The following is a 12,609-nucleotide window of genomic DNA, read 5'->3' on the forward strand; positions in this document are numbered from 1 at the left end:
GTAGAAAACGTGATTATGTGTTGGAGAGGAGATGAATTAACTATTGACCTTGAGGTTTGACAAGTAAACAAAAGGGTCATATGTGGGGACAAAACTTGCTATAATGTGCTGTGCTGTGTGTGATCGGAAATGGTCCTTTGGTCTATTTGCTACTCATCGTGCAGGTGCTACGTAACTAGTTAATAAGTCGACGTGCAATCATTGAACTCTTTAAGATAACTCTGAATTTGGTGTAGCTTGTGGTCGTGGTGAATGGTTGTTTTTAATATAGTGTTTTTTTTAAAAAAAATATATTAAAATTATTTATTAAGATTTTTTATATTAACACATTGAAATCATTATAACGTATTAAAAAAATTATCAATTTAATATATTTTTAAATTAAAAAAATAAAAACATTTAAAATAAAAAATAGAAGTTGTGACAAGAACTCCTCTAGAATTAGCACATTAAGTTTTTTTTAAAAAAAATAACATAATTAAAATTTTATTTAAAAAATAAGACAGAATTGTATATGCTGTAATTTTTTTAAATGTGGTAAAGACAATTTTATTAAAAAAAATAAGTTATTATAAATTCTAGATTAAAAAATAAATTAATATTATCTTTATGAAAATTACAATAAATATAATATTTATTTATTCTTTAAAAATAACATTTTAAAATAAATAAATAAATATTAATCTCAATGAATAAATATTATTCTCTCTAATCATCGCAAAAACATGAATTGAGAATAAAAATCTAAAGAAGATGTGATTCATACATTTAGTATTGAGATACGTAAATATCTAAAATCTAATGGAATAATTGAAAACTAATTAAAAAAAAAAACATATAACAATGTTACATATATGCATATTTTTTTTTTTATTATTAATATGGATGTCTCCGAGTCAGCTTGTATTCACTTCAACTAATCTCACAAGTTCTGAAATTAACAACAATATAAGTCTTTAATGACCCTGAATTTATGAGACTGAACTGTGATCTCTAGAAAACAATTAGAGTCTAACCAATTGAGTTATACCCCTCAAGAATTTATATTTATTTATCATTATGATGTCCACTAGTGTGATAATATATTTATATACAAGTTATCTTTTTGATATCTATAATCTATATTCAGGATTTTAAATAGTTTTTTTTTTCAAATAATAAAATTATCTCTTCAATATTTTTTTTTTAAAAAAATGGTAAATGACAATTGCAACTCTTCAATCTGTAATATATTTCCAAATAAGTTTTCTACTATGTTGATGCTAAATTATTTATACAATTTGATTCCAAATTACTTAGAAGAAAGAGGTTCATTTAATGGAATCCACATCTAAACCCATTTTTATGATGGATGGAGCATCAACTTTACGACTAGAAGAAACTTGCACCAATTTTACACGCATGATGCTGATAAATTATTGGGCATAAAACTGGTGCCTATACCATGATCTGGATTGATTATTGGACTGGATTGCCTGTTTCTTATTTGATTAAGAGTGGGTGCGTTCACGGCATGAGTGCAAAGTTTGACAAAGGTAACATATGTGAATAGTTGTGCTTATGCAAGATTATCAGTTATCAACCACGTTTTCTTTTTATACATTTACTTTTTTAAAACACCTTAAAACATTTTGAAATGTCGGCAACTCACCTTGCCTCATCTGGGGGAGTTTGATTCTTGTAGACAAGATTGGATTGGTTTAAAACATCAAGCACTCTTGAAGATGAGTGTAAGATTGTGCAAGGCTTGAGGGAGGCGGTAACCTACTATTTCCTTGACATGTCCTCCTGGCTATTGACCTAAGGTTCACGGCTTGATTGATGTTGTAAAGACGCCAAGCATGTTGTTACGTCGTTTTTACTGATTACGTGACCCTCCATCATTTCTGATGCTCAAAAGAGGGAACAGAAAAGAGTGACTAAAGGCAAATCACCAAAACGAAATTAACCTCACCTTGCATGAAACTATAAGCAAGTTCAGCGCAGGAGTAATTTGTTCCAAATAGCGTAACCTGCTTCGAAGTAAATCTCTAATGGTGAGGAAAACAGTTTACTGGCCAATTGCCTAATAAAAATCAAGGATAGAGCTCATTATTTACCCGATACCATCCAAAGGATATCTAATAATGCTGGCTGCTCAAGCCTTGTGCCCTTTGTTGGGTTGCCGTGCGCGTGCAAATTTAGGAAATACAGCTAACAACGTCGGTGCCTAACCTTCTCCCATATATCCACACCAGATTGCTCATAAAACCACATATTAGGCATATAGTACCAAGTTGAAGTTCAAGGCACAAGTCCCACTTGGTATATAATTGGTTCTGCAATAATACATGATCATAAAATAAAGATGATGCAACTTTGACATCCCTCGCAAATCATCATATAGCAATCCAAGGTAACGATCCAATTGCTTACCTGAAACTATAGCAAAAGAACACAACGATTTCTACCACCAACTGCACTCATGTATAAAGAGGTCAAATGATCAGCTTTATTTATAAAATTGTGGACTGGCTGAGAATGTTTCAATTGACACATTCTGTTAGTAAGAGGTTGCAAATCATGGAACCAAATACATAATTTAAAGAACATATTAATGTACATGTAAATAGGATTTAGGGAAATCTTCTCCATGTTTAGAAAAGTTACCTAATCTCATTATGATATCAAACAACAACTTCTTACATACATGAGAAGAGCATGTTCTGCCTCTTCAATTTCAAATGCAGCTAAAGAACAATTAAGCATTGCATGCAAAAAAGAAAGATTTATTTGTTTATACCTAGTCCTATTGAAATAACTGAAAGGGTACTGCCATGTCCTCGTTGCTGAAACATCATTATCTGAACAAACTTTAGTGTCATCATCCAAAAATGTCAGTCACATGCTGAATATTGGCAAAACCGGCCCCAGATAACCATGTTCAAAATGAGAATCTATTGAATCTTAAATAAGCTTGATGGAACCTAAATAAGAAAAGAAGAAGAAAGAAAGACATTATAAGCAAAGAAGCAGTAGATATAAACGGATGGAATGTGTGGGTTCCCCAAAAGAAGAAGAGAAAGGCTCCATGGGCACTTAGGTTCATGAAAATATTAGTACAGACCAACCAGATAAACCTTGGTAAGGAGAATTAGAGAAGTATCATGTCTATCTGGCTGAACCTAAATGTATTCAAGTTTTAGGCATTGAAAATATAAAATTTGAGCTGCTGTGCTAAAAGATATAAATCTAATTGGAGTTCACAAGTCTTTAGTCAAGGATTTGTCAAGCTACTTCACCTCATATATATACACAGTAGACTGGTGAAGAAAAGTAGGAGACAAAATGCTAAAAGCAGAGACATGAACTGGAAAAGGGAAAATATATTTATTTTCTTCAGAATTGAATTTTAGCATCTTTCTAATAATGGAACATAGTCTTGAATGACAATGACATCCACATCAAAAGATGATGGGATATCTAAGTCCAACATTTAGCAGAAAACTAATAGGGTTTATTTGTTTTGAGAAAAAACAGAACCGAGAAATACAATATGTTTCTGAGTTCTGACAACCCTCCATGATTTATAAAATGAAAGTGTAACATAAGGCCAGGCAACCATGTGGACAGCATTCAGGATAGAAAGAAGAAAGCCTCACATAGAACACCAGTATATTCAGTCATTTTCTATTCGTTAAAGAAGAGAAAAATGAAGTTTTTCCCAAGTCAAAGCAAACATACCTTCACATGATGTGGCATGATCTTGATATCAAAGGGTACATGAAGCCATGCTTCAGGCGAATAGAGCAAAAAGTTCTCAGGCTTGCTTGTATAGACATCTGCATATTGATGGATGTAGTACGCAAAAGCTGATTCTTGACCCTTGTCAGTTAGGAAAGTTGCTCCAAAAGACTTGTTAAACATTTTTTTCATCTTCGACCTTGCCTTTAGCCTCTCATCATTTAGCTCCTCTGAAAGCAACTGACACACTTCACTTCTCTGACTATTGGCAACAGTTGCATGTAGTTTACCAAGCAGTTCTTGTATGATATGAAATTTTGCCTGCATCCAGGAGCAGAGCAGACCAAAATAGGGCTCATGATCAACCAGAAGAAACAACTTTAAGCCTGACAATTTTCACTGAACAATTTAAGTGAAAGACAACCATATTCATCCCAAACAGACAATTTTTAAGGCTTTCTTTCATGGATAGGTGAGATTGGAGGTAACAAAGGAGGGTTTTTTTAGTTCAACTTGTCCTTTTCTTTTCCTTTCTAAAATGCACACAGCAGAGAAGGCTAGATAATGGAAGATTCAAGCTGATCACCAACTAAAACAATAAATATTTGCTTCATTAGATATGGAACATAAGATGAAGATGAAAGGCAATTTAGGCAACTGAACAAGACTGACCTTCTCAAATCAATCCTAATTTCAAAAGGCAGCTGGTGAACTCAAAATGTAAAATCTTTTGAATCTTATAGCACTTACTATATGCCATGAGTCTTATATCATCTTCCTATGATCAAAACAAATACTTCACTAACCCAATCACAGAAGTTGCTCTGCAACATTCTTTTTGTTGTGCTATAGTCTACTTTGTGGCTGATTACCACTGCTTAAGTTTGTAACCACATTTAGCCCCAATTTGTGCTGAGTAATTTACTTGCATGAGACATTAACAAGATTGAAAAATTTTATAGCTCAATACAGATATGCCAAGTCAAGACTAACAACTAGCAGAATAAACTAACAATGATATAGATGAGGAAGAGGATACTTCAACTGAAAATAAAAAATTTCAAAAACATAAGCACTGTACTCTAAACAACAAAGCTTTAAAGGAAGCTAAATGTGCCCAGACACATGCATCCGATTTAGCCAAAGTTGAAAGATATAAATATAAAAAGCTATTTACTACTACTGTCAAAAAGCTGAGCAGAGCATACCTGTTCAAAACGATAATTATCATCATTCTGAATACGTATTTCATTCTGCATCATGAAAAAAACCAAAATAAGAGAGTGCTTGATAAGCTAAAATTTAAAAACATGGGCATTTACTTGACAGGTAGAAAAGAACGAGAAATGACCCCTACTTCTAGTTCATGGATTATAGCAGCAGTGCGCCAACCAGCCTTTGAAGGCCCCCTTAGGTCACTAAAGAGGTGATCACCAAAATAAATCACCTACAAAGGAAATAAGTGGTAAATTGTTCAAACGTCACAGGAGAAAACATTTTCAGTATAACTGTCAAACAAGGATTTGCCAAAGTGATTAAATTTTGATTTGTCCAACAACCATGTACGAAAAAAATAAATTTCCATCGAAAATGATGGGGGGGGGGGCAGATAAGGACTGCTTTCCTTTATTACAAATGAGGTGTATTTTAGTTTCCAGTTAATTAAAAACTCTTTCCGAAGAAATTTAATTACCATAGAAGAAGTGGTTATACATTAAAACCCTTTATTATCAAAAGAATGTATCTTTTACAGCACAATTCATCATCTTTGGGTGCATAATCTTAAATTTTTTTTTGGATGAGTAATTTGTATAAAAAGGGAAAACTGTACATAATCTTAAACATCAAATAACAATCAGAGAAACCTTCTTCTTTCAGCCAAATAAACCTTTTCTGTCCTCAGTTTCAGTAAATCTTTTCTATTAATTATTGATCCAAGAATTCTTCACTATAACAAGCTCATCAAAGCAAAACTATACAGAGAGGTGGTATCTAAACCCAAATTCTTAAATGAATTGATGTGATTTTGGCAATAAAGTTCAATAATGGAACAAAACATATGTTTCTCAAATTTTCATCACAGTTAACTATATGGAGAGAAGGATGATAACAAACTAAGAACGGAAGAACTCTATGCTGAAACACTTATATTTGTTTTGTAAAGAAAATTACACTAAAAAAGCATAGGAGAAAAGGATGTATATTCAAGGCATGTTTCTTTTTTCCCCAAATCAAGAAGATAAGCAAATATGTAAATCCAATTTCAAGAAGGAAAAGGGTTTGCAGGACAAACTTACAGAACTCACATACATATACTTTTACTTATTGGTCTTTAACCACAACATGTAAAATCTACTGAAACATCTTGAAACCAAAAAATCATATATGATGTACCTCTGGACCATTCCACTTAGTAATTTGGAGAAATGATTTGAGCGATCCGTGGTAATAAATTTTATTCGGAAGAAACGCATCCACCTTATTGAAAGCTAGGGTGTCCTTCTCCATGTCATAATAGCTTCATAAGTTTCAAAAAGATGGATCATCAAACAATAAATTATTATACATGGATTTCATTGTTAACAGACATAGAACCAAAGTGCAGGAAAAAAATGAAAGAGTAGGATGAAGGACCACTGCTGGCAGCTTAATTTTATAGCATAAGATAAAATAAAACAGGCAGTCATGTCCTTTTCACGTTTCAGTTTTATAAATTCAGAAATAGACACAATTCATCGAGGTTTGACCACATGGGCAAGGAACTTGCTGTCAGCCGGATAAAGTAAACCTAATTGCATTTCCATAATCTTGTTGATTTCTTTTTGCTAATCCCGTCGAGACACAAATGCAGTAAATTTTACCCTCTTGAGAAGCATGATACTACAACTCATAGGTTGTTAGGTACAAAAGGCCCTCTTTTTACAGAGGTAAATCTAAGTTTTTAAAAGGTTTTAATCCCTATGCTTAATAATTTTATTTTCAGGTTGCCTGCAAGAGACCAACTGATGGAGAATGAAGGGAAACAATGGGAATTACTATTTATATTTAGGAATTTTAATATTGCATTACTATTATATATTTTATTGTTTAGGAATATTAGTATTTATTATTTAGTAGTTGAATTAAAATTTTAGTTTCCTTATTGAATTAAGACTTATTAGGTTTTCCTATTTTATTTGGTTTGGTTCATATAAATTAGCACCTGGACTTTAGTTATTAATCATTGAATAAAAAAACTGAGTTTTCTTCAAGATTGAGTTTGTCTCTCTTGTTGGTGATTTTGGCTCCTATTCTACATCAATTCCCTTGTTTTGATGATTTTGCTCTCTTCTTCTGCATCGCCAAGCTCTCTTGTGGTTTGTATTTGTTAAGTAAAGCATATCCATCACTTCATTATTCATGACAGCTGCAGTTGTTATCATAAAGCCCTTGCGAAGATTTAATCAAAAACCAAAGAAGAAAACTAAGAACATTGTGAAGTGGCAGAACAAAGCCCATGTCTGGTTTCTCTTGCATGTATATGTACAAAATAAATACAAAACTTCAAATGTTGAAGATACTAACCGAAAGGGATGCTCCGAAGTGTAAAACTCTGGCTTATTGGCTTTGGCAATAACAACATCAAAAAGCTCCCTCCAAGAGTCTCTGTAACCCAAAGAATCCTAAAGAGCATGTTGAAGCAAGCCAAGAAACTTACCATTAATTTTTCTGATGGAGTAATGACAGCAACCTTACCATAATGATACTAACAACAAACCCACAAACCAAACAAAAGACAAATAAGCACTCAATCTTGCACTAACTATTGAAACAAGTTCCAAATCATTTCCAGTGATGAAATTCAGCACTTCCAATCATACCAACTGGAACAAGAAAATCGAACTAGGAGCATTCCACGGTCTACAACCTCCTATTTTATGAAATAAATCTCAATGAGCGGCTTTTTTTAATTCAGAAATATGAAAGAAAATATTACCTGACAGGACAAAAAAAAAAGCATCTCAAATACCTTTAAGATGCAAAATTAATTCCAAGTGTCAAAAATGAAAGTTGCAATGGTGGATAGGATTCACACTCTACGTGAATGAGAACATTTCACTCACATTCCTCATAACATAAATCAATTAATCATCAATCAAATTGTGTCATTTATATCATTCGTACACCGGCTTCTATTTTACAGCATCCTATTTTTGTGTTTCCAACACAGCAAGAACAATCTTTTAAGACAATGCACTGAAGATCTATAAACATGAAATATAGAATGCATTTGCCTCTCAAAGTATCTTGAACTATTATAGGGAAACCAAACTAACTAACTTGAAAGAAAAAAATTGTTGCAGGCCAGCTGTTACATTGCAATAGTGTAATAGTGAATGTGACAGGATATTGATCTTCCACTTTTAAGACACAAAAGGAGGTTAGGATTAGATTCTTGTAAGTGAATACCTCCAGCATAAAGCGCATCCCTCCATCCACAAAATTGTAAGGAGAGTTAGTGAGCAAGAAAAGCTTCTTTCCCTTCTCCCTTAGCATTGTAAGAAAGCGAAGTACTCGGCCCTGAAATATTCACCCACATGTAAGAGGTCAGAACTCAGAAGTATCAAGCAGAAATGCCATCTCACATTCCTGACAGGAACAGATTTGGGAAACAGCTCTGTTTAACTTAAAGCGGATTGTAAATAGAGCCAAATATATAAGGAATTGGAACCCACATTTTTTACAAGGTATCTGTAAGGATCAGAAAGAATTCCTCTGTGAACCAACCCACTGCGATGAACATGCTGAATTGCACGATCTACATCTTGATATATGTAAGTTGCATCAAATTCCAGTTTAGCATCAACAAAATGTTGTACAACATCTGCAAGAAGGCAAGCCTACAAAATAAAATGATGACATAGTAGTTTAGGATTAAAGAGAAACACAAATGCACAAGCCAAACAGTCAAAGGTCCATCCTATGGATCCATGAAGGGGATTCTGCAATCAAACAAGAATAGCAAAAATGAATATATGACTGTTAAGCTACTGTGTATCAGCTGCGATCGAGTTCAAGTCCTGTTAAGATACTAGCTGAAACATATAGCACCAAGGAAATCCATGCCAAGCCGTAAACCTCTTTTGACTACAAAAGATCAGCAAACCGACTTAACAGTAAATGCTTGGCCCCTAGACATACCTAATTATGTTATTTACATTTGCAGGACTTTCCAAGAATACTCCTTTGCTTTACCAGTACTTTACAAGGGAGATTCCATTAAGGTACTCTATTTTATAGTTCCAGTTCAAAGTGAAAATAATACTCCGGGACATCTTAAATTAGGGAAGTGGACATAATACATGGGATGGAAAGAGACAGTATGGATGTGATGCAGCCTAAATTTCAAAAGGTATGATGCTTCGGGAGTTGACATAATAAACATTCAAGTTCAGACCTTCATAAGTGCTCTAAATACAGGAAAATTTTCTCGAACTTGCACATTATGACAGTAATTACTAATAATGCCAGGTGGATTGAGGTCTCTAAAGGCTAACACAAGATCTATAAATTCTTATAGTCGGGGATTAATTCATCCCTCCAACCAACATCCTCAGGCTCGGATTAGCTTAATATTGCTTTTCCGATAGAATTATAATGAGACTAAAAACAATGTAGAGGGAAGCTGATTATAGTAGCAAAAGTGTATCCTAGAAAAGAAATAAAGGGGCCCCTCTGCTACATTTTAAGGAATAAAAATGAATATAACTTATCTTCTCTAAGTGAAAAATAAATTCATATTTTCTATATACTTCAACCTTACTGGTTTTGAATACTGACTATTCAAAGAATTCAGAGCCATAATATTTTCCACTCATCCTCAGGATATTGAAGTGTAATAAAATCATTAATACCAACCAGCATGTTAAAACCATACTATCAGCTAGCGCCATCAACATTTCATTACATTGTTTTTAATTTTCTTTTTTGTTTGTGGTCTTGGGTTGGTGGTCCAGAAAGCATAGTGGAAAACAATGTGAAATTAACCTCACTAAAGCAAAAGAAATCCATCAAGCCAACAAGGCCACGTGCTTGGTCGCGACCAATATGTCTTGTGCCATATATCTGTTCTATTTCCTTCCTGTTGAGCTGAAAAGAAAAGAATATGACAAGTCACAGTGTTTTCATTGAAGTGTATAAATCAAAACAATTAATTAAACAACAGCATCACAATATTCTTAGCACATAAACCACAATAAAATTCTAGAAGTCTAATGTTGTGTTGGTTATTGTTGAAGGTTCTGGATTGTGAGAAATGATGAGAAGGGATAAGGAGAGAGTAAGGCAATCCTTCAGAGAATATAATCTAACTGGTAATTTGGGCAGATATGAAGAGTGTTGCCAAAAATTAGAGGGTGTGATATGAAGTTTCATATGGATCCAAAAAATTCTAGTCTGCGGGATGCTTGCAAAAGAAAAACTAATAAAAACATTAAATAAACAATAATCAAAACAAAATACTCGTCTAATAAAAGCAAAAAATCCAAAACTTTGATTATTAATTGGAAACCCAGCCTCAAAGGAGACAAACTACCATAAATATTAATTTATGCCCTGCACCATTAGAATTTCTGAAAACCCACAAATCTCCATTGGCCATGTTTCCACTGGAATCACTCAAACACACGATTGATTAGTCTGAGATTATTCAGCCCTTATCCCATCACCTTAATTCTTCGAGATGTTTATTGTTCCTTTATGCATCTAGAAAAGAGTTTTTATGTTTGTGTGAATCCAGCTATTACGTTGAAAGTTCTTTCAATCCCTTGCAATGGCTACTCGTGTTAATCATCTACCTTAACAAAGAATTTGGGTTAGTATGTATCATGTAGACGTACGGATTTCTCTTGGGATGTCACAAGTTCAGTTGAAGCAAGTTAACTTCTTGGCAAGAATGTTGGTTGGTGTCAATCCATTTAGTTATGTATTAATTAATTAATTAATGGTTGCAGTGGCTCCATTAAGCCATCTGCTTTTCATTAAAAAAAAAAAAAAAGAATTTTCATACAAGTACATGAGACCTGAAACACAACAGGGAGGATAAGACGCCCTCCATTTTCCAATCATAATTTTTGAAGTTGAACAGTAATTCAAGCATTAGAGCTCTTTTTCCTACCTTGCTTTATGAAGAAAAAATCCTACAGCTAACCAAAATTTATCTACAATCCTTGGGATCTATAAACAGGGTAAGGATATAAAGTAAAATATATATATTCTGTGGTACCTTCCGACGCCCGAAGTAGCATCCATCTGGCTCAATTGACCCAAAGAAATCCAACTTCAAGAGACATCCATTTTTCTTGTCATAGGATAGGCCTCTAATGGGAAAGGTTTGATCATATCTGAATTTCAAGCATGTCTCAGGGTATCTAAACTGCCAAAAAATAAACCAAGATGCAACACTTATCACAGAATTCCACATAGATAAAATTTATAAAACAGCAAAAAAAGAAAGTTCAATCTAACCTCATTAACCATATGCTCTTTTGCAAGATCATATATCAATTGTTGCAAGTTAGGAGAGTAATGTGCCAACGTATAGTCATAATCAAATCCATAAACTTGAATATTGTCCAATCTCAGGTTCTTATTCACATATATGCCTAACCCATCAAGCAAGAATAATAAATACACGGACATTGCAATATGCCATGAACAAATGAAACAAAAACTCGGCCAAAACATCATGGAACGCACCTTCAGGGTTCATTTTTGGCATTCCCTTGACTGCCTCAGGAATCCTCAAAAAACCCTGCTTTGCTGCTTCAAACTCGCCCCGAATTTTTGCTACTTCACCATCAAGAACCAAACCATCTACCTCATCCAATTTCAAAACTGTTTGTTCAGTTGACGCAACTGCATTGTAGCTCCGAAAGCTTCCTCCCAGACCTAGAATTGAATTAAAAGCCAAATAAATTACCAGCATGGATTGTCTTGGTTTGGTTTCTCCTATGGTATTTCTTTTTTTCTAGATAGTTTAATTTACGTACATTTATCGGTCGGCTTGAGTTCCTAGATATCTCAAATTTGAATATTACACAAACATAATTATATGCAAATTCGAATTAATTAAAACCTAATTAATTAAATAACAAATTATGATTAATAATTCATTCATTCATTTCCGAGATTATATTATTAGATGCAGCCACTTGTTCGGATATGAAGGCAGGATAGAGAGAAGCAAAAAGAACCTTCTCGAATTCCAGTAATGGAAGAAATATTCGTCCTCTGCAAGCCAAAGATAAATACATTTATCAGAATTAAAAAAAAAAAAAAAAAAAAAACGTTATAAGGAAAAACAGAGAGAGAGTGGGGGGGTACTAGAAGGGAGGAGGGGAGAGGGAGAAGCCTTCGAAAGGAAGCCATGGATGGGCAAGTGGATTTCAGAGACTCTGCTCCATTGTTAGGGTATGTTCAAAGAGAAATGTCAAAGAACGAAACAAAGTGCCTCCAAAAATTGAATACCGCGATCTAGCGGCGATATTTATAGTGGTAGCCGCCCTTTTCCCGTATCCTTGCACACTGCTTAAGGGTTATTTTTTAAAAAAAAGGAAAAAAAGAAAACAAACAAGTTTGAGCCTTTGTTTTTGTGTTTTAAATTATTTTCAAAATTTTTTTTTGAGTTGTTTTATTGTTTTAAAAAAATATTAAATTAATATTTTTATAAATGTATTTTAATGATTTTAATATGTGATATTGAAAATAAAAAAAATATTTTGTTAATATATTTTCATAAAAAACATTTATACATATTGCTAAACACATATTCATAAAACATTTAATATTATGATAACTTCTTTTTTTCCTCAACCAAGAAGAAAAAAATGTTTAGTTGACTAAGAT

The 12,609-nt window shown here is 33.3% G+C and overlaps 1 protein-coding gene across 4 annotated transcripts; it reads right to left on the reverse strand.

Annotated features, from left to right (window-relative positions):
* Positions 1–1,306: 1,306 nt before the first annotated feature.
* On the reverse strand, positions 1,307–12,241 carry LOC118034273 (uncharacterized). Of its 4 annotated transcripts, XR_012168703.1 has the most exons (17): positions 12,088–12,241; positions 11,958–11,994; positions 11,461–11,652; positions 11,230–11,366; positions 10,988–11,137; positions 9,751–9,852; positions 8,439–8,603; positions 8,173–8,283; positions 7,288–7,385; positions 6,118–6,241; positions 5,081–5,170; positions 4,932–4,976; positions 3,724–4,044; positions 2,783–2,966; positions 2,416–2,456; positions 2,100–2,318; positions 1,314–2,012 (listed from the first exon to the last, which is right to left on the reverse strand). XR_012168703.1 is itself a non-coding variant. In XM_035039516.2 (14 exons), exons 1-14 carry the CDS (start codon positions 12,130–12,132, stop codon positions 2,937–2,939), a joined length of 1,647 nt encoding a protein of 548 aa, XP_034895407.1. In that variant the 5' UTR covers positions 12,133–12,241; the 3' UTR covers positions 2,561–2,936. The 4 variants fall into 4 exon arrangements, 1 of the variants encoding a protein (XP_034895407.1); XR_012168704.1 differs by having other exon boundaries at positions 1,307–2,318; positions 2,416–2,514; XR_012168702.1 differs by having other exon boundaries at positions 1,310–2,318.
* Between the last annotated feature and the right edge of the window lie 368 nt (positions 12,242–12,609).

Source organism: Populus alba, chromosome 18, assembly GCF_005239225.2.
Source record: "Populus alba chromosome 18, ASM523922v2, whole genome shotgun sequence".
In the NCBI taxonomy this organism is placed as follows: Eukaryota; Viridiplantae; Streptophyta; class Magnoliopsida; order Malpighiales; family Salicaceae; genus Populus; species Populus alba.